This window comes from Balaenoptera ricei, chromosome 3, assembly GCF_028023285.1.
Source record: "Balaenoptera ricei isolate mBalRic1 chromosome 3, mBalRic1.hap2, whole genome shotgun sequence".
Lineage (NCBI taxonomy): Eukaryota > Metazoa > Chordata > Mammalia > Artiodactyla > Balaenopteridae > Balaenoptera > Balaenoptera ricei.
Window position 1 is genome coordinate 29,427,884 of NC_082641.1, and position 22,379 is coordinate 29,450,262.

Below are 22,379 nucleotides of genomic sequence, written 5' to 3' on the forward strand. Positions count from 1 at the left end.
GATTTTTATGTGCCATCTCCCAATTTTTAAATATGGCAGATAATTGAAATGAAAAATAATTTGGCATGGCCAAGTGAAGGTAGTCGATGGAAGTAGTATAATTGCAGTAATTTCATTAACGAACTCTTTTCTGAGTATGTTTTGAACCATTTGGCTGCATAAATACATTGAGAAGTGGGCATATTGTCAGGTGTAACTGGTTATTTTTTAAAAATGCAGTTAAGCAGTGGGTCAAGTTTTAATAGTAACTCTTTCCAGAAAAGCCGATACTGTGCAGGAGTCTATCTGGCGTATATAAATTGTCTCATTTCTGACTTGTAGAGGGGCTTCTCCTGGTGTCCTGAAATGTGTCTTTTCTCTTCCTCTGTCATTAGAGCACAGGCATGTGACTACCTTAAAAGGAGAGGATTGGGCATTGTTGAGAATAGTGATTGATATACCTGACTTTCTCCACTGTCTCTGGCTGTTCCATGAGAAATAAAAGTAAATGATCTAAACATAGTTTACTTAACTTTACCTTACTTACAAATGTTGGTTTTCAGACTAACAGCTCAAATGATAAAATGACAGACTTTTATTTATTCCACATGATTAGGAAATGAAATGTTTTCTTAATTAATTGCAAGTAGTATGTGTGAAAGTGCCTTGAGAGTTATGAAGCACTGTGTAAATGTGAGGTGGCATAATTATGTAGAGTTTTACAGTTTATAAGGTGCTTTCACATATAAGATCTTGCTTGATCCTCACACTATGTCCCTTAAATGTAGGTTTTGCTCATATAGTTGTCTCTTTGTTACTGAGAAGCTCTGGCATATGTCTGAGAACATATGAGTGAGAACATTCTTAGATCCAGATTTTGACTTCAAATCCAGCATTCTTTATTAACTATTTGAATAATCAAACTATTTGAAAGTGTACACATAATTAGAAAGTATCTGATACGAAACATTGGAGGTATTTTGATCATTTATGATTTCAGTGAGAATGTCCTTCAGAATCATATTACCATTACTTATTATTAAAAAAAAATGTAGAATATAGAAGAGATACCTTGGGATCTTTATCGATCCCATAGTAAATCCAAAATGGCAATCAGTTTACTTGTTTATTTCTTATAAAGATAGAATATGGGATTGTGCAAAGACTTTCAACTGAGCTTAGATTTTGTGGTCTATATTGATAATAATTATTCCATTGTAATAAAGCTTCAAGTTTATAAAAGTCTGTAAAGATAATGTTAAACTTTACATGTAATATGCTATTTTATGACCTATCTTTCTAATAATGATGGAATGTCATAAACTAAGCTTATTTAAGCATTGAAGAGTAGATTACAGTTATACATGTGTTCACACCAAATCTTGCTCAAGAGATAAACTAAAACACCTTTGTTGAAAAAACTGCTTTGTGGTAGAACTATGAAAGTGACATTTGATTTTCTGAACTTAGCTCACACCTAGGACTCTGAGAATTTTTTGAATTTTCTTCTAAGTAGGCTTATGAAAAGAACTTGAAAGGTAAAGTGATCTGTTTGGACGCCTTCCCTTATAATTCAGTGCTGCTTTTAAAAGGCCAACTCAAATCCCGGTAACATTGCTTTTTCTTGGTGAGGAAGCAACAAATTTTAGTTTCTGATATGTGTGCAACTCTAGATACTTACTGAAGAGATGTTACTTGTTAACAGGTTTTAGATTTATGTTCTAATCAAACAGGATTCTTACTGTAGGCTTCCCTCTCGTAGGTAAAGATAGTGATGAGGCTGAGGATGCAGAACTTTATGATGGCCTTTACTGCCCAGCATGTGACAAATCTTTCAAGACGGAAAAGGCGTAAGTTTAATATCTTTGAACTCACCTCCTCTTTTGAGGTGAAGTGTAACACTTTGAAAATCCTAAAAAAAATGCTTGTAGCAGTTGGTCACTAGCCCTCACCTGTCATCTTGGGGGATATCTTCCCAGCAGGGGAGGAAGAAGGATTTGTACCAGCAGTTAAGCCTGTTGTACTGATTCTCATTCATGTGATGTTCCTGTGTAATAGCTGCTTTTTAAACGTGTACGCTATCTCCAGAAAGAAACGTTGCTTGCTTTGGTGAGGAAGGCAGAGTCACACAGGCAAGGGGGCTAAACTGAGGCTAGTCATCTTTTCTCCACAGTTGGTGCAAACTCACTTCCAGCTGTCATGCTCCCGTGCAGACCGTTGTCGCCAGCCCGAGAACTTCAGATGTGTCCTGCCTGTAGTATAGTTGCTGAAGTCAAAGGACTTTATCCTAGGGAGCAGTCACGAAGAGAGAAGTATTAAAAAGGATACTATCATAAAGCAGGCGGGGAGGGGCCGGCTAGAATATGGGAAAAAATGAGAGTAGAATTAGCAAGGGGAAAAGAAGCAAAACACGTGCAGTAAAGAAGGAGGAGGCAAAGGATGGAAATGGAGCTTGGGAGTCCTAAGTGTTATCACCGTGTAACCCCAGGGAAGAGCGATAGCGTAGCCAGAGGAGTGGCGCAAGGCGGGCAGAAACAAGCAAGGAAACAAAAGCAACGATGAAGGAGGCTTTAAAAATAATTTTTGTATTTGGAAAGGACGTCAAACTTACCGGCAAGTTGCATGAGTAGAATATAGAGCGCCCGATTCACCTCACATTTTGCCCCGTTTGCATGTGCTCGTTCTCTCTCCACACACACGGACAAGGTTTTTTCTGAATAATGTGAGAGTAAGTTACATACATAGTGCTCCTTTACCTCTGAACACTTCAGTATATATTCCTTAAGAATAAGGACATTCTTCTCCATAATCACAGCTGTCAACTTCAGGAAATTTATAACGTTGATGTAGTACTTTTATTCCATTTACTGCCTATATTTCGCTTTTGTCAGTTGATCCCGTATTAATGTCCTATGTAGCATTTTCCCAACTTCAATACAGGATCTAGTCTAGGATCATGTATTGCACTTATTTATTTAGTCTCATTTAATCTGGACCAGTTCCCTTTTCTGTGCCATTGACATTTTGGAAGAAAACTGACCTTTAAAATGTTTTTTAAAAATAGAATATTTCTCATTTGGGTGTGTCCATTTCCTCATGATTAGATTCAGGTTGTGCATTCCTAGCTGGAGTACTGTGTAAACCTGTGTTGCTCTCAGGGTTTCTATCTGGAAGGATGGAAGTCTGTCTGCCCCTCATTGGTGGTGATCATTTTGATCATCCAATCAAGGTGTTGTCTTGTTTTTCCACTGTATAGTTAGTATTTTTTCCCTTGCAGCATGTTTAATATGTGGGGAGACACTTTAAAGCCATGCAAATATCTTTCTCTTCATCAAAATTTCCTTCCTAGATTTAGCACCCACTGATGATTTCAGCTTGTACCAATCTTCACTATAATCGTCTCAGAATGAGGCTTTTCCAGTGCCAGTGCTCTACGTCATAAGTCATCATTTGACCTTCTGCTGTACAAAAGAGCATTTATCTGTCTGTTGTCAGTATGAATTTATGAATTTCTTTTCAGTGTTTTAAAATTCATTGCTGCCCTTCTCGTGCTCAAATTTCCCAGTTGTGGTTAGTGAGAATTCCTTCAACGTGGCTCCTGTGTCCTTTTGACATGTCCCAGACATACTTTTGAGCACTTACTTTCTGGCACAAGATGTTCCAATTTCTCTAAGGAACCTCGGTCTTAAGGAGAGAATTTTAGTGGGAATGAAAAGTAGGCAACCCCAACTAGAAAAATCCAGATCTGAACAGGATGAGATAAAGTAGTGACACAAGTCTTCTACTTTTTAGTTTATCTAACTCTCATAGCTTAAGTGTTGTCAGTTCTGTTTTGTGAAGTGTTATTTAGTTGCCCATGGGGGCACTGAACTAGACATTGCTTATGGAGTTTCACACAGAAGGGTAGAGATGTGTCTTAGTTTACATTTAGGGTAGTGGCAGTGAGAAGGAAGACCCCTCTTGAAAAAAGCAAAAGGAGGTAAACTACTCTTGTGAATTAATCCCGTTGCAGTCACTCATACCAGCTTGTTCTTTCAGCATGAGGAATCATGAAAAATCAAAGAAGCATCGGGAAATGGTTGCCTTGTTAAAACAACAGTTGGAGGAGGAGGAAGCAAATTTTTCAGGACCTCAAACTGATGAAAACAGTCTGAATGCCAATTCTGAGGAAGAAATGGAGGATGCACCAAAACAAAAGTACTTCTAAAAATGTCACTACACCTACTGAGCACATTAGAGATTGCATTTAAATGCTGTTTTATCTCAAAGAAGTTATTCTGTTATGCTAATATTTTCTGCATTTCTTCTAGTTAAGAGAACTTTATAGTATTGAAATGGTTAAAGACATGATGTCGGATATAATTTTTATAGACTATATTATGACTCTTAAAAGCGGTTTTATAACTGGGTAATTGATATGCTAATTACTATCAGTTGAACCACTGTTACATTTTTCTAAAATGATAATGTGGATATTTTTCTTTTAATGCTTTATGATATTAAATATGTTTTAATATTTTATTTCTATTTGTATCACTAGTATTTCAATATTTTTTCTTTTCACTTAGTCAAGTATTTGACGTTTTGATTTATATTTGTTCTTAGGCTTTCTAAAAAACAGAAGAAAAAGAAACAGAAACCAGCACAGGTATGTTGAAAAAGTTTTATTAACATTTAATATCAAATGTAAAGTTGGAGTACTCTTGTTTATTCAGTATAATCTGTATTTAGGAGAGGGACTGTCACTCCCTAATTTCATGTTGATTGCAAAACAGATTAAAAGGCGTTGAAAATATTTTGGTTTTTCACTGCTTTACCTCATCATATATATGTGGTCAATTTACCTAGTTAATGTTGTCTGTGTGTTTAAAAATTTTGCATGTGGAATTCCCATAATATAGATTAGCTGAGGGGACCATATTAAAAAAATATTTGGACATATGTGATGACAAGATTTTTAAATCAGTATAACAGTTCAACTCAGAAATATATGAAAATCTGGGGATTGATCATTGTAATAATGTACATGAAATTTTGGAAAGGGAACATTTGCTTACCCACTCCTGGGCATGTATCTGGAGAAAACTCTAATTTGAAAAGATACATACACCCAATGTTCATAGAAGCACTGTTTACAGTAGCCAAGACATGGAAGCAGCCTAATTGTCCATCAACAGATGAATGGATAAAGAAGGTGCAGTATATATACACAATGAAATATTACTCAGCCATAAAAAAGGAATGAAATAATGCCATTTGCAGCAACATGAATGGACCTAGAGATTATCATATTAAGTGAAGTAGGTCAGACAAAGACAAATATTGTAAAATATCACCTATATGTGGAATCGAAAAAAATGATAAAAATGAACTTACTTACAAAACAGAAATAGAGTCATAGACATAGTGAACAAACTTATGGTTACCAAAGGGGATAGTGGTGGGGGGGTGTGAGGCAAATTAGGAGTTTGGGATTAACATGTACACAGTACTATGTATAAAACAGATAGCCAACAGGGACCTATTGTATAGCACAGGGAACTATATTCAATATCTTGTAATAATGTATAATGGAAAAGAATCTGAAAAATAATATATATATATGTATAACTGAATCACTTTACTGTACACCTGAAACTAATACAACATTGTAAATTAACTATACTTCATTAAAAGAAAAAAAAGTGGTTAAAAAAAGGAACATTTGCTTAGAAACTTGTAATGATTGTGATTCTTGAAAAAAAATGTTTTTTCAAGCTTAAATATTTCACACTGGGGGGTCCAAACTTAACCTCTTATCTTAAGAATTATTATTAAATAACAGGGTATTATGTTGTTACATGTATAACACAGTCTTGTGGATTTTTTGAATCTATAGAAACAAAATGTACTTGCCCATTTTACTAAGGGTATTTGGTGGTTCTACAGGGAATGGAATTGATTTCTGTGCTATTTTAATATAATCTAATTGTATTTGCTTTTATTAAGTATTAAATGTTAAATGTAACTCTTTTTAAAAATTGGAAATGTTTTTAAGAAAATTTAGGTAACACACTAATAATTTTTCATAAATCTTTAGATTTGGCTTATTTATCCAAATGGCTATAATATGTTTGATAATTTTGTCTGTTTCATATTCCAAAATGATACATGACACATGAGTTAATCACTATTAAAATTGTGACTTGGAACTTTTTGCCTCAGTTACAAAACCACATAGCAAATTATATGTTCCTTTTATAAAATGACTCATATCATCTTCCACTCAAAGACTCTGTAGTCATTAGTTTAGAACACTTTCTCTCTTCTTGTGTGTCAGAACCACTGGAGTAAAGACAAAATAGAATGGAGAGGGACTTATACCTGATAGGTCCTGAAGATTGCAACAATAAGCACATGTATTTGTATTCTCTTACCAAGGAAAATGCTTCTGTTTACCAGCCCATTTTTTCCCTCCAAAGCTATATGTATTCCTTGATGATACCTCTTGTTTATGGTTTCTAATTATATCAGGGAGAAAGCCCCAATTCAGATCAAGTTTTATGTAGCACTTTCCCTGGATATTTTCTAAGCTCCTTTTGAAGGGGAAGGTAGTGTGGAGACACGTATGGGTAGATAAAAGAGCAGGAAGCAGCAGATACTGAGACTCATGAAACTTAAGATTGGGAGTTTTCTGTATTGTCAAAAAAATTTGCATAAGCCAGCAAGGATTGTAAAAGAAAACCCCCAAAACTGAAATTGAATGTAAACAAACAAAACCCCCTTGTTGACAGCAAGGAAGAATTAACGCAAGAAAGTTTTGAATGCGGTACTCTGAACACCATCCTTGGGACATGCTCTAAAGACAGAATTAACTCTAAAAGAAGAAATCTTGAGCTTTACTTAGGGGATATTTTGGTGGTATTGGTGTGGTATTTCTGAAACTATTTTATGTGTATTGTAGGATAGAGCAAATGAGTAAATACACTAATTCTTGGGAACCAGATTCTCTTGTGGGAGAAGGGAAATACAGGTATCAATTGAGGGAAAGAGAGAGGAAGAACACTAATGTTGGACTGGAATTGGGGGTATCAGTATGAGCTCATGATATAAAAAAATAAATAATACATGCATGAGCAGTATACACTGAGGGCCCAGAAGCAGTGATACCCAGTAGCAATGAGCATATGTAGTTCACACATCTTTGTTTCTAAATCCCCTTCCCCAGTAAAAGGAGTCAGGGTTTGGTCCTTGGAGAAATGGCTGATTCTAGGGCTGAGACAGGGAAAGTACAAGGGGAGCCTGCATTATCTATGCTAGAAATATAAGGGGTATTCAAAAATTGACAGGGATAAGTCAGAAGCACCCAGGAGTCAGCTTAAGGGCTTGCCGAATATGGGAAAATTTGAGTCATCAAAAAGAATAGTGGTCATAGATTTTTAGACATTGATTTTATTTAAAAAAAAAAAAAATCATGTATCTATACTGAGCCTAAAAAAAGAGAGAGTTGGAGAAAGGAAGCAGATGGGAATGCTTCATTCCAAGAATATGAATTAACACAAATGCAAATGGCAGGACTAATAGAAGCAGAAAAATCACTGTTCTGTATCCACCAATGTAATAAACGGTTCACATAAGAATCATCAGTAGATGCCAGATCCATTGGGTAAATAGTTATTAGGGAACAGGATATTGACACAATCTCAAAGTAACACTCTGCACATATTAAGAAAAGAAAAAGGTACTTAACAGTAGAAAAATCTGGCAATACCATCTTAATCAAATGATGAAACTTTAATCACTGAAAAATGGGAACTGACATTTTCTTCCTGATATAATGTATTGAGGACACAGAATTATCTTTATAATATTCCTGCTAGAAATGTTTAACCTGAATCTAATCATGAGGAAATAATTAGACAAAGTCAAACTATGGGACATGCTACAAAGCAGCCATCAAATTGTCAATATCATGAAAGAACAAAAAATGGAGGGGGGGGACTGTTCTGGAATAAAGGTGATTAAAGAGATATGACAACTAAATGCAACATTGGTCCTGGATTATATCTACCATAATCCAGGGGTTACAAAAAAGGACATTACTGGAATGTGAATATGGATTGTGTAACAGATAATGTCAGTGTTAAATTCTTGAGTGTGAAGAGGGAATTGTGGATATGTAGGAGAGTGTTTCTGTTCTTAGGAGATACATGAGATCTACCTGCAGCTTGCTTTCATAGTTGGAGGGTGGGTGCAGAGAGAAGGAACGTGGGAAGAAGAGAGGGAGAAAGCAGACATGGCAAAACGTTACCTGAGACAAAAACAAACCAGTTGTATTTAGCGAAGATATGTTAGTCAGGTGTTTTTTCTTTTATCATGCCTGTTTTGTTGTTGTTTTCTTTTTTTCCTGATTGTAAAATAGTTGCTCATTGAAGATCATTTGGAAAATATGGAAGAGTATAAATATCATCCCTAATTCTGCCTATAAATATTACTTAATGTTGAATTGAGTTGTAATCAGAGGTTATATATAATTTTCTCTCTACCATTTTTGCTAATATGTTCTATTTTTTCACATAATTGAATCAATATCTTTGGAAACATGATTTTTAAGAGCTGTATAATTTTCTTTCATATATTCAACCATTCACTTACTGAATATTTGGATTGTTTCCAATTTTCCCTAATTTAATATTTCTGTAATGGGCATTCATTTTCTTAAGTTATTGTCTGCCTCTCCTTTTTATTTCCTGAAGATATCCTCCTACCAGAGTGCACAGCACATTACCATTGTTTATTATAGCTGTTTGGCAACATAACATAAAAAGCCAGTAGTATTATAGTATTTATTTTGTAATGGCACACATGTTTTCTTACCTAGAATTATGATGATAATTTCAATGAAAATGGAACTGGAGAAGGAGTAAAGGTTGATCCAGAAGACAACAGCCTAAATCAAGACAGTGCCAAAGAATTGGAAGATAGTCCCCAAGAAAATGTCGGCGTTAGAGAGACTGTGGAACTGTGTGATGACCCCAAAAGTGAAGCTAAAAGGTAAGTAAGTCAGAGTTGCTTGTTGTTTTCTAATTACTTAATGCTGGTGGTGAGGATGGCTTTTCATCTATCAATTGAAACCCCCTTTCCCATGACGGACACCATGAGTCAGATGTATCTGTGATTTACACCTACACACATACGTTTACAGAGGCCGGCGTTGGGGCCGGCGTTGGAGGGACAGTGTGCTGAGACGTTGCGGCAACATGGCCCGAAGCAGAAAGGAGTCACGTGGACCCAGTTTTTGTTCCCCTTATCCCGCTGAGGTTCTTATTTTGCCCAGGGCCAGTAATCCTTGGCACTTGCCTGAGAACAAGACTGCAGACACGACTGTGCCCCATTCGCCTGAGTATCACTGACCAAACCTCCTTGCTCGGGCCAGTCGTCCTGCGTTCAGCCCCAGTGCAGGTCGTCAGGGCATATGGGCACAGCTTGGGGCCCTCGTGCTCTAGAGGCCCAGGAGTCCTGGTGCTGCACAGGCCACAGTGGTTGGCCAGGGGAAGGTCTCACTCAGGGCAGGTGGCATTCCTTCCCCCCTCCTTCCTCTCCTTGCCTGACTTTCTCGCTCCCATCCTCCTCCGTTCCTCTAGAGCGAAATAATTTCTTCTTCCTTGAGGAAAGATCTGAACAGTAGGCAGCCGCAAGTTCCTGTCACAGGACCATGAAAAAGAGTTCAAATGACAGAGTGAGGTGGAAGCCTGAGTTGAAAATGCTCAACGCTGGAGTAACAGTGAGGGGTGTGGGACTTAGGTGCCATAAATAAGGGGAGAAATGCCATGGAAGCCTAGAGTAGGCCTGGAGCTGTAGGAAAAGGAGGACAAGGAGCTACATAAACGGGTAAGTGGATGCCTGCCTTTGAAGACTTCGGACAGCGGAAAGCCGCCAGGGGAGGTTACACACTCCTCTGATGCTTGGTGTGTGTTCCCGTGTTAAACAGGAGGAAACTGAGTCTGGGTTAAATGACTTGCCCCAGAACAAAAGCTGGTAAGTGGAGAAGCCGGCATTTAGTCCCATCTGCCTGACTACTTGAAGGACCCAGTTCAGCTAGGTCCACGGGGCCCAAGCACCCTGTGAAGGTCCCTTGGAGGCTGCTTGGGTGTGTGAGGGACGGGCCAGAAGGTGGGCTCCAGGCCCCTGAGCACCTCCGTCATCTAGAGCTGAAGTATTTCCATTCGCTTTCCGTCGTACCTCCACGTGGGATTCATCTGGGGGAGGACAAAGGGTTCTCATTGCTCAAACTCAGACTTTCGCAACTACTCGTGAAGTAGTGAAGTTCAGCTTTCTCACTTAATGATGTGAGAAAAAGAGTCAGAGAATTCAAGTGACCTCTTCACTGCTGAGGAGTGGCAGGGCTGGGATAGCTAGCCCGCGCCCACCGGCAGGTGTCCAGACCCCCTTTCTGCGGGACCCCTCTGCTGCTGCTCTGCAGTGCCTGGGTGCCAGCTGCCTAAAACACGTGTGTGTATCTAGGGCACGTTTTCATTTTTATTTTTTTTTCCTTTTTATTGAAATATAGTTAGCATACAATGTTATTTTAGTTTCAGGTATACAGCATAGTGATTGGACATTTATATACATTACATTACGCATTGATCACCACAACAAGTCTAGGAACCGTCTATCGCCGTACAAAGTTACGGCAGTATTACTGAGTATATCCATAGGCTGTACATTATGTACTCTCTAGAGTACTTTTTAAAGATAAGGTCTTAGATATTAGCTTCAGAGATGTAGCTGCTACCTTTCATAATAAGGTAAATTGTTCTTTGGGAATATTATCCTGAATTTTCTTGGATGTATTTGTGGCCTATCTGTGATGATATTTTGTAAATTAGTAAATGTTAATCTGTTGCCTTTTATGTCATTGTGTCTTTTTCTTGATGCTTTCAAACCTGGCTGAATACTGCGTAATGCTGTGCTGTACTCCTAATCAGCATCGTTTAAATGTGTAGGCCATTTAACTTAATACAGACTCCTGGGTTCTGCTCGAAGAACGGAATACTGAAGAAGTGCTTGGCAGCATTATAACTCATTGGTTATAACCCATTCCCTCTGTTCTGTAAATTCGGTTGTGCTCAGATTTTACCCTAAGAATTTGGTCGGCACAAATGAGACCAAAAAAGTATGAGAGGACTAAGGAAAATGAAAATTCATATAGAAGATTAAGCAGAGGGATGTTCTGGAGTTAAAGCAGAACGGGAGGAAACTGACTATACTGGCTGGCAATTTCTGGGTTATAGAATACAGGGGAGAAAACCCCGCAGATCAGCAGAAAGGACATAATCTTAATAAAAGGAAATTCTTTACATTTAACAAATGTAATTCTATAAAAAATGCATTACAGTGTTTTTCTCATTTCACTGTGGAACTGATGAAATGTTTGTCATCAACTGGATCAGGTTTAACAAAGTTGTGTCTTTGGGGAAACACACTTAATGTCGTAGATTATTTGTGAGTACTACTGGTTGGCCGTGAAGATGGTTTGCTTCAGTAAATGGAGTATTAATTAGCTTTTTTACAAAAATACACCATATAAAAGTTCGGAGCTATTTTAGCATTCTTGTTTTAGCTTGTGTTTCAACTTTTAAGTAAATTCCTTCGTTTTTGTGTCAAATTTGATATCTGATGATCTCTAAAGTTGTTTTTTAAAGCTGTTCATTTGAGATGTGAAAATTAATTTACTTGGCCATTAAAATGAAGGAATTAGCCTTTAAAATGCATGTCACTCTCTTGAGTCTTCTTGGGAGCAAGGTGACAGTTAAAAGGGGTACATTATTATTGGATTATACTGAATTCTTTCATTTATTTTCCAGCGTTTCTAAACCCAAAGGAAAGAAAACCAAAGATACTAAAAAATCTGTCAGAGTACCTGCTGAACCACAGACAGTGGTAGGTCAAAATAATATTGACAGCTCTTCAGTGGACCTTGTTGTTTAAGCAGTATAATCTAAATCCTTAATTCTAATTCTGAAGACGTAAGTGTGTATTTGGTGAGCCCTTCTGCACCTGCTGCGTAGATGTGGCTCCATCAACAGTTTTCCCTGACAAACGTAGAATTTATGTATGTGCCACTGACGTTTTTTTCTTTAAAGTAAGCAGAAGCACACTGGACATATCAGATTGTACCAGAACAGTTACTGTTCTGTTTTCCATTACTCTGAAATCCAAAGCCTTATCCATGTGGTACGTCCTGTTGAATGTCTCAGGACCCTTAAAGTTGATGGTGTTGGTTAATGGAACTCGACTTCCAAGAACAACTGCCTCTGTTGAGACTGTCTTAGTAGCTGTCCATTGTGTTAAAAGGTCTTTATTTTGCAATTATTTGATATTTAATCTCAACGTGAAAGCACTGCTCTCAGATAATAATACTTGCTTTTATTTATGGTTTTTTTGTTTTTTTTTCTTTCCCTTCTCAGAGTGATGTTCTTATCAGCTGTACAACCTGCCATAGTGAATTTCCATCCCGGAATAAACTTTTTGACCATCTAAAGGCCACAGGTCATGCAAGAGCACCTTCATCATCATCTTTAAACAGTGTAACAAATAGTCGAAGCAAAAAAGAGAAACGTAAAAACAGATAGAAATCCTGCCAATGCTTTTTCTTTTTGATTGTCTCTAGATTTTGACACCAAAAACTGAACTGAAATCATCTAAAATTTCAGTCATCTGCCATTTATTGCATTGTGGAAGATTATTTTTATCTTGTAAAAACATTGTTTTGTTTAATATATATTTTTTAAACATTTCATTAGTGATTGAATTCTACTTTTGCCATCTGAATTGACTTGAATGTCTCAAAACAGGTAAATATTGTAAAGTATGCATTCTTGACTTCTGTTGGCTCATGTGGACAGAAATGTACAGGGAGAATTAAATTATTTTAACACGTACAAATGCTCCTTTCTGTTTTATTTTGTGAATTTCACATTAAGTGAAAGTATTTTTATATGATAAGTATTTTTATATGATTCAGTGGTTTTGTGTTTTGTTATGCTTCGTGATCTGTTGAAGACTCAGATCATTTTAAAATCGTCATGGATTTTTTCCACCTGCTACCATGATTCCAGTTCTGATTTTAAAACTACTTCTAAATAACCAGTTGTTAATTACTGCATTTTTTTCCCCTGAAGGACAATGATAAGTAGAAACTAATTGAACACCTATGGTTGTTTTTCAAGAATAGTTATCTCTTCAAGGTATAATTATATTGATTTAACTTGAGATTTTACTGGTAATTAACAGTAAGATATATCTTTTGGTTTTTCACTCTGATTTGGCTCATGGAGATGGAACAAATTAATTTATGGGGTGCGTCCTCCTTAGGCATAGGGACAGCTGTGAAGCATGATGGATCAAGGTAGCAGATGGTTCAGAATTTATTCTATTTAACAAGGAATATTCTGCCTTGGGTTTTTTCACTATTTTCAGAAGTTTTTTTGTTTTTTCCATCATTCAGTGGAGAGAAACTTTTTTAATGAAAGATTTTTCACTAAGGCTGATATTTAATGCCCTAGATTATCTACTCTGTAGCAAAGATGAATATTAAAAGAAATACGGAGAATCTTTATAAGTGAGTGTGGTCAAGTATATGGAGCAGTGATGAGTCGGGTTGTAGGGTGGATTAAATAGGCAATGCTTTTAGTTGGTCTTGAAAGTAACTTTGAACTCACTAGCTTGAAATAAGTACTTGCTGTTCAGTGAAGTTATTTCTCTCCTTATATCCTTGAATCTTCAAATGAAACAATCTTCAGTTATGCATAAGCTCTAAAACACAGGGTCCCCGAGGGCGAGGTCTTTTCTGAAAGCTTCATGGATAGTATTGATGATACGGATCATTCTGTGGGATGGACTTGAAAATGTGCATTTGTAGCTTAATTTTTAGTTTGTTTCTTTTTCATTTAGATAGGTGTTTATTTTCTTTACCTTCTTCCCTTTCTAACTTCTATTGCTAATTCCGCCTAATTGCTTTCCCCCCTTTCTTGGTCCCTTCAGGTGAAATGCCAGCCAGTTTTCTGCCTTTGGTCTTTTCCTCCCAGGCTTCATCTGAACACTCACCACCTTCCTCTAATTTGAACTAGGTGAATTGGCCATAATTATGAATAGGAATATTAATGAACGGGGAGGGCATATTAGTCACATGTTATTTATTGTTCAGTAAAAAATAGGAAGTCATCTTGAGAGGTAGAGAGTGTCCTGCAAATGCCCTTCAGACCTTCCTTGCTTTCCCCTGTACCAACCATGCAGGCATGTTTAAATTTATTCCTGCTACATGTGAGGATTGACTGGGGTTTCTTGTCACTTTTATTCTCATTGACAAAAGTCATCCATACTTTTTAAGAGATCTTCATCAGTTGTGATTGGAAATTAGATTTCAGTTCTAATCCTGTGTGTGATGCTGATAAGTCATTCAACTTCTCTGAACTTCGTTTTCCTTATCTCTAACACAGTTGTTAGCATAATAATATTGTCTCCATTTATCACACAGGATTATTATGAAGATCAAATAAAATAGTACATACGAAAACGTTTTTTAAATACAAAAGCTTTATACACAATGTTATTGAATTTAGATGAGTTAAATCTTTTTCAGTTAAAATATTTGCAGATAGAAGTGTATGTGCTGAATTAAATGCGCTTTAAGTTTTATGGGAATTTCCAATCTACTTCTGAAGAGGAAAACAGAAACATATGTTATGCCAAGGGTAAAATGTTATTTTTGGTGGATCACAGACGTTCGATTTTGTTTGTCTGAGGCAGAGCAGAATATTCAAAAATACATGAGCACATATTTTTCGTTAATCTCATTAAAGCTCAGTGGTAACTACCATCTTGATTGAAGTTAGCTCAAGTGTAGAAGGTGCATAGCTTGAGGGTTCTGGAAGGGAGAGGGTTAGGGGAAATCCCGTTTATTCCTCCATAATTCATTCAGTGGTACCAAAGCTAGGGTTCTCCATAAAGCCCAGTGAGACTTTCCCTGTTTCAAATAGGAACAGTATCCTTATCAAAAGCACAGCACTATAGGAAAATAGGACGGCATCAAAATGAAAACTTCTGTAGAACAATAGGCAACATAAGTAAAAAGACAAGCCTCAGACTGGGAGAAAATGTTTTGATACATATAACTGACAAAGAATTAGTATCCAGAATACATTAAATGACAAAAGAACCTCCTATAAATCAGCGAGCAATTGACAGTTAGGCATTAATACCGAGCAGTTCTCAAACTTTTTGGTATCAAGTCCCCTTTACACTCTCAAAAATTGAGAACCCCAAAGTGGCTTTGTGTATGTAGTTTATATCTACTGATATTTACTCTATTAGAAATGAAAATAGAGGAATTTTTGAAGTATTACCTTATTTAAAATAATACATGTTAAATAACATTTATGGAAAATAACTTTTTCAAAATGAAAGTTTAATGAGAAGAGAGGCATTTGTTTTACATTTCTGAAAATCTCTTTAATGTCTGGCTCAATAGAAGACAGCTGGATTCTGATAGCTGCTTCTTCAGTCAGTCTGTTGCTGTATGTTTTGGTTAAAGTATGTGAAGAAAATTGAGCCTCATGTGGATAGGAAATTGGAAAAAGAAGGACCTTGTGGACCTCCCTGGATCTCCCAGGGTCCTCAGACCACACTTAGAACCGCTGCATTAGAAAAATGGGTAAAATATATGAGCAGAAAAAGCTTGAATAGTCAAAACAGTATGAAAAGGTGATCATTGTCACTGATAATCAGGGAAATATGACTTAGTTGTTTCATGTTTTCAGATTGGCAAAAGGCAAAAAGTCTCACAAGATCAAGTGTTGGTGAGAATGGAGAAATGGGAACAATTGCTTCAATTTGATGGTGGCTATGAAAGTTGAAGACGTACCCCCTGACCTGACAACTCCAGGGGTATACCTAGAGTCTCACAGTGTCTGCAGAGGCACAGCATGGGCTCTACCTGAGGACTGTCACCCAGGTCCCACTCCGGACCTGCTGAATGAGAATTTGCAATTAACAAGACTTCTCAGGTGACTCACATGCTTCTTGCATCTTGAGAAGCGGTACTCTCAGGAACCCACGCGCATGTGCACAAGGAGACTTAGTGGCTGATCATAGCTGAATTGCTTGTATCTGGGAAAAGTTGACGATGGACCCTAAATCTCCGTGAACAAGAAAGTGGATAAATTGTATAACGGACAGTAAGATGGCAAACGGGCAGTTCAAATGAGTGAACTGGATATGTAATACCAGTGGCTAGCCTTAAAAAAATATTGAATGAAAACAAGCTGTCAGAAGGTGACATGTATGCCACATATATAGTTTTTTAAAGTACTGTTGTTATTTATAGAGAGAAAATATAGAACCATCAATGGGAAACACATCATTCAGAAAAGTAGTTGCCTCTGTAAAGGGAGGGAGAGGGGTGGAATGGGGGCGTGGCAGCAAAGGGGCCTTATCTGAGCCAAGACTTCTATTTAAGATCTGAAGGAAGATGTTAGCATTGATTAATTCTGGGTGGTGGGTAATGAGGGTTTATTACTCTACTAACATGTTTTCATGAAATACTTCAAATATCCAGAGAAATACAAATTAATGTTCCATTTTTTGTTAATAGAAAATACACTTGCATGAAAGGGGAGATAAAGGCTTTCAGGTCTACATTTTATTCCTAGCATATTCCATAAGCTCACTGTGGCAGAGGCTATTACTTGTCTCTCTCAATCTTCATTCTCTCCTTCTTCCTTATAATTCTGATTTTTAATTGGGCACAAAGCCACCTAAAATATTACCTTCCTAGCCTCCCTTGCAGCTAGGAGTCTGTAAGTTCTGGCCAGTGATCTGAGCAACTCTGGGGACATGTCCTTAAAGATGTGGGATGTCCTTATTCCTTCCTCCGCCAGCTTCAATGAACAGGTAATGGTTGGCGCTCTACCCCTGTCTGGGATCATGATTCCTCACAGGGCAGAGAAAGTGAAGCCCAGGAGCTTCCATCCTTGACACTCAGAGGGACCCTATAAGCCCCAGACAACCTTCTGCATTCGAGAGAAATAAAACTCCTGCATTACTGAAGCCTCTGTTGTTTTGCATTTCCTGTTGCAGGTGACTCGCGTCCTGATTGCTTTTTTCTTTTTTTTAATTGAAGTATAGTTGGTTTATAATGTTGTGTTAATTTCTGCTGTACAGCAAAGCGATTCAGTCATGCATATATATACATTCTTTTTTATATAATTTTCCTTTATGGCTTATCTCAGGATATTGAATATAGCCAATCGCTTCTTATTTCACCGTGTGTATTGTTCCCTCCCCGTATGAGAGGTGTAGCTTCAACAGTGGCAAGGACGTGGACTCTTAGCTCTGAGAGACCTGGGATCAAGTTACAGTGGCAGCACTAATTATGTGATCTTGGGCAAGTCATTTAAACTCTTTAAGCCTTTTTTATTATTTTTTTTTCATCTGTAAAATAAGGGTGAAATCAACCTTGCCGAATTGTAAAGGTGAAAACTTAAGTGTGAGCACTGTGCCTGGCACGTGATAGGCATTCAATAGCTATTAGCTTTTACTTATTTTTTATTTTTTTTTTTTTTTACTTTTTTTTTTTTACTTATTTTTAATAATCTCTTCTGCTTATACATTTTCTTGCTTCATTTAACTGTTCACTTTGGTTTCTGAGATCATCTAATGGAATGGTAATTTGCAGAGAAATCCGTGATTATATTGATCCTATGGTGTATTTTTTTTTTTTAAGTACTAGTGTATGTATTGAAATTCTTTCTGGCTCAAATGGAACAAAATTTTTACATGCTAAAGCTGAAAATATGCTATTTCAACGTGGTTGTGTGATACCAATGGAAACCGTCTTGACGATCATCGATCCTAATTATGTTAGAAGACTCAGTGCATTTGTACAGAGAATTACTTTGCCATTAAAATGAGACAGGGCCCCAACATCACTGATGTCCTTTCGTATACAAAATGCCTTCTGAAAACAGGAAGGGTTCAAATTATCCTTCACAGTATAAATTATTTGAATGTCACTTAGAGAAAGTTTCTAACAATTTCTAAAACAAAAAGGTCATGGTGTCTCTCCACATTTAGATAAAATGGTATGTAGTTAATATATCTTCAGGTACTTATTTTCAAATTTAATAATAACTCATACTTTTGTGTACGAGGTAACAGTAGTCTCAGCATATATGAAGCATAACTTCCAACAGTTCCATCCAATAGTGGAATCCATCTCTTAGGATGTTCCTGTAACTGTCCAGTCAGGCTTCTCTGCTGGAAATGCCATAGAAGGATGCCTGCCCTGGGGGGTGGGGGGATTCCCTGAGTGACCGCAAGATCCTGGGCTGGGGTTCTCCACCTGCAGTTCCAGGGAAGCCCAACAGCTTGACGAGCGCTCTGGTGAGTGAGCTCACACCACTCTCCACTGGACGTCTTTTTAAAAAACCGGTGCTGCATGCATATGCTTTCTCTCCGAACTTGAATTGGGTTTTGAAAGCGCAGGGCCGATGCAGATGGCAAATCACTGCAAGGAGATGGAGGAGAAAACTTATCCCAAGTGGGCGGGCCCATCTGCAGGCACTTTTAGCTGGGCTGTGTGTGCTCTGCGATCTGGGCTCACCTGAGAGAGAGCTGTGCAGCTGGAGAGAGATGTCTTTGGTGCCCTCCACACCCACTCTGTAGATGCCTGTAAACCAGGCCCCCTTTGTCTCCCAAGATTCAGTGCCCTCCGGTGGCTGGAGGTGGGCCCGGGGAGATCCAGTCTCTCTTCCCTAATCCCAGCCGCTCCGTCCTGGGGCCTTCCCAGCCCCACTGCCCAAGGACCCTGCCCACCCCAGGTCCTGGGTAACTGAATCCTCAGAACAGCAACAGTTTGAGAATCAAAGTAGGCATGCGAGGTGGCCTCTTGAGGTGCCTCAAAACCAAAAGACAGAGGTGGTATTTCCTCCACTTATACAGGAGATCAGTGTGGAGAGAGTATGGGTCTTGAAGTTAGATTCACATAGGTTCAAATCCCAGCTCCAAAGTTATAAGCTTGTTAACTAGGACATATCACACCAAAGCTTTGAGCCTGATGACTTTAAATGGGGATGGTAATATCCATGTCATACGTTAGTGGTTAAAATAAGAAACTCTCATATACAAAGAGCCCAGCAGAATGCTTGCCACACAAAGGCTTGCCCCAAATAGTGCCACACGCTATTAAATCCTAGTTCCCATTCTATTGTCTTCCCTTTCCCCGTGAAGTACCCCGAGGAACATGGGTTTAGTTGCCCAGCTCTTTACCTAGTTCCCCCTGTACAGAGTGTTTTCGTTGCAGTTACACTGGGCCCACCTGGATCATCCAGGATAATCTCCTCAAGACCCTTAACCACTCTGCAAAGGCCTTTTTGCCATGTGAGGAAGCATTCACGGGGTTCAGGGATGAGAATGTAGACATCTGGGGGCAGGAGGTGCATTATGCTGCCGACCCCAGGCTCCTCACTCGAGGGGTTGTTGTAGAGGCCGAAGTGATGGTGCCTGTGGAGCACGGCGGTCTGCCTGCTGCACAGCTGCCCTGCCGGCAGGTCTCGGGCTTCAAGTAGACTGTGAACTTCTTGAGGGCAGAGAGGGGCTTGTCCTCCTCTTCTGTCCTCTACCATACCTAGCATAGTGCTGGAACCACGGCACAGCATCAGCCAGCCGCTTGTCGGATATTTTAAGTGCAGAATCCTAGAGTGGCTCCGCTTGCAGGTGGGTCGTTTCCAACAGTCACTGTCCGTGCAGCCAGGTCCTGGCTGTGCTCGCACAACACGGTCATCTAGTGCGAGTGCCCTGTCTCCACCAATGGGAGACAGACCCTCACTCGCTCTATACACGCTTGGTGAGAAGTTGAACCACGAAAACCTCCTGAATATTCAAACTACGAGGTTTGTGTGAAGCTAGCGTTCTCCATCAGGCTCGGGATGGAACACAGGTTCCTCCATCAGTGTCGGCATGACCCTTCCAAAGCAAAATCATGCAGCTTTGAGATTACGGAAGCATCCAATTTGGTTTTCTTTTAAAGGAAATTTGAAATTTACCAGCTGCCTAATATTCTCCTCAAACCCTCTCCTACTTTACAGGAGACAGACTCAGGATCCAAAAGAAATGCTTATGGATGAGTTCTAGAAAAAAATAAAAGATAAATGAAAAATATATGACTTGCATTAATAATGTAACTGGAACAAAATAGAATAGGGAAAACATGACTCAACCACAAGACATGGAAATGAAGTGGGGATTAGAGTCGACGGCAACATCAGTGTGAGACTGAGTGAAGAGGAATGTCCACTGCCCTTAGGACGAGGTCCTGCTCTGCCCACCCTGTGCTCAGTTCTGGGTGCTGCACCTAAAGAAGGCACCTTGGGCAGGAGCACTGAAAGTGGCAATGTCAGGAATAGTTGAAAAGTTTGGGAACACTGATCTAGAGTACAATGGAAATTAATTAAAATACTTAGCAATATTTAGCTGGAGAAATGACATCCCGAGGGAGTCAAACTAGGAGTCTGTTTTGTTCTCTGCACCCCACCCGTCTGAAACCTCTCCTCCTCTCCGCTTTTCCAACTCCTACCCTTCCTTCAAGTCATACTTGAAGTGCAGGCGCACCCCTCAGATTCTTGGGACCTGGGGGAGGAGAGCAAACGGACACCCACACACCATATGTTGAAATGTTTCAGAATTATATCAAGCTAACAAACTATTGAGTTAAATATGTTTTACCCTCCTGCCTTGGTCATTATGACTTATAAGCACCCAAAAGACCAGGTTCAGACTTTGAGTTCTCAGATTCCTTGCATTTCCTACCAGAACGTGGTGGCATGGAAAGACTTGACCTCTGACCTCTCCTCGCCCTCTCTTCCCACGCTCAGCTCCATCCTGCCTCGTGTGTGTCCATGTAGCTATCCTAGCTCTCATGTCCAAGCATCTAAACTCCTGCAATCAGCTGTGCCAGGAGACCAAGGTAGGCCCTGCACTTGAGCTTGGAGCCATTTGGGCAGGGGCTTCTGGAATTCTGGGGTCTGTGAATTCCTTACTCCCTGGAGAAGGGCCTGGCCAAAGGAAAGCCAGAATGGGACCTCTCTAAAACTGGGGGCCCAGAGCAGGGAGCCCTATTACCTGAGCTTTCAAGCAATGTTATTTAAGTGACTCCTTTTCCATGAAGCTTTCCCAATATCTCCTCTCAGTAAGTGTTTCTTCCTCTGACCTCCTTGACCATTTGATACTTACTATATGCTGCCTCAAGAACAAAACAATGGAACTTTTGGAAGGATACACCCCATTCCTTACTGCTGGGGGCCAGCTCTGAAATCACTCTGCACTGAAGGGCAAGAGGCAAACAGAAATACTTAGTGAAGGCTGCTATCTGTTTTGACCCCATGATCCATTTTCAATGGAAACTTCAACTTCTTAGACCCTGTGTCTTATTTTCTTTAAAATTTAATTAACTGCAAGTTTAATTCTTTATCATCCTATCAGTATTAGCACAGCCATACTTCAGGAGAGAATGCAGTCAGGCCTTCCCCCAAAGTAATCACCTTAGTGGGGAGGGGGCCCTAATAGCATCATTATACATTTTTTAAATGAATCTAGTTTGCAATTGACTTATTGGAATTTTAGGAATTGATTCATTACCCCTATGGAAGCCTTAATGTCTAAAGTTTTATTATTTATTTTTAATGCACTGTAATGTTATTAAGCAAAATTTCCCCTTCAGCTTAACTATTTATCATTTGTGTCTGGGGTTTAACTTATGTGCCATAAACACTTCATTACAGGATGAAGTTCTGTGAGACTCACTTTCCAATTTCTCACGTCATTAGCGCCACTCCAGCAATCCTTGCAGTCACTCAGGAGCGCACCTCTTTGCCAGGAGTCTGCAAAGCCCCGAAGCCACACAGCTCAGACTCTTTTGAGAACTCACTCACTTCCGCTCTGTTTCCAGGAAAGAATATATAGAAGCCCTCTAACTGTGCCATGCTGCTGCTTTACAATTTCAGAGAGTAGCAAAACGCTAGAGCTGATAGGGACCTTCGAGCTTATCTATCTAGTTCAAACTACTCGTTTTACAGATGAGAGCGTTTGCTTTGTTCCTTTCCTTGTTCCAAGAAGGACTGAGACCAAACGTCTGGTATTAAGAAACCCATACATGAAGAAAAGGCATGAGTTCTCTGTGCTACAGTGAACATTTTGCTCACCCAGGTATGGAGAAGTGAGGCCTATTTGCTTTAATGCAACCAAATCTCTCTATCATTCCATCCATTTATGCACTCTAAATCTCTCTATTAATCCTTCACTCTGTCCTCATTGGAAGGAATGTTCTCATACATGGATATATTCTTTAAATTTTTTGGAAAATT

General features: G+C 38.9%; 1 protein-coding gene across 2 annotated transcripts in view; it reads left to right on the forward strand.

Annotated features, from left to right (window-relative positions):
* Positions 1-17,067, forward strand: part of DNAJC21 (DnaJ heat shock protein family (Hsp40) member C21) — a 31,956-nt gene extending 14,889 nt beyond the window's left edge. The window contains exons 7-14 of one of the 2 annotated variants that reach the window (XM_059916220.1): positions 1,742-1,829; positions 4,018-4,176; positions 4,585-4,627; positions 8,840-9,012; positions 11,826-11,901; positions 12,429-12,815; positions 14,005-14,090; positions 15,780-17,067. In XM_059916220.1, coding sequence (XP_059772203.1) covers positions 1,742-1,829; positions 4,018-4,176; positions 4,585-4,627; positions 8,840-9,012; positions 11,826-11,901; positions 12,429-12,593 — 704 coding nt within the window. In that variant the 3' untranslated portion in view covers positions 12,594-12,815; positions 14,005-14,090; positions 15,780-17,067. The remainder of the gene's footprint in view (positions 1-1,741; positions 1,830-4,017; positions 4,177-4,584; positions 4,628-8,839; positions 9,013-11,825; positions 11,902-12,428; positions 12,816-14,004; positions 14,091-15,779) is intronic. The other variant, XM_059916219.1, reaches the window with a different exon arrangement.
* The last annotated feature ends 5,312 nt before the right edge of the window (positions 17,068-22,379 follow it).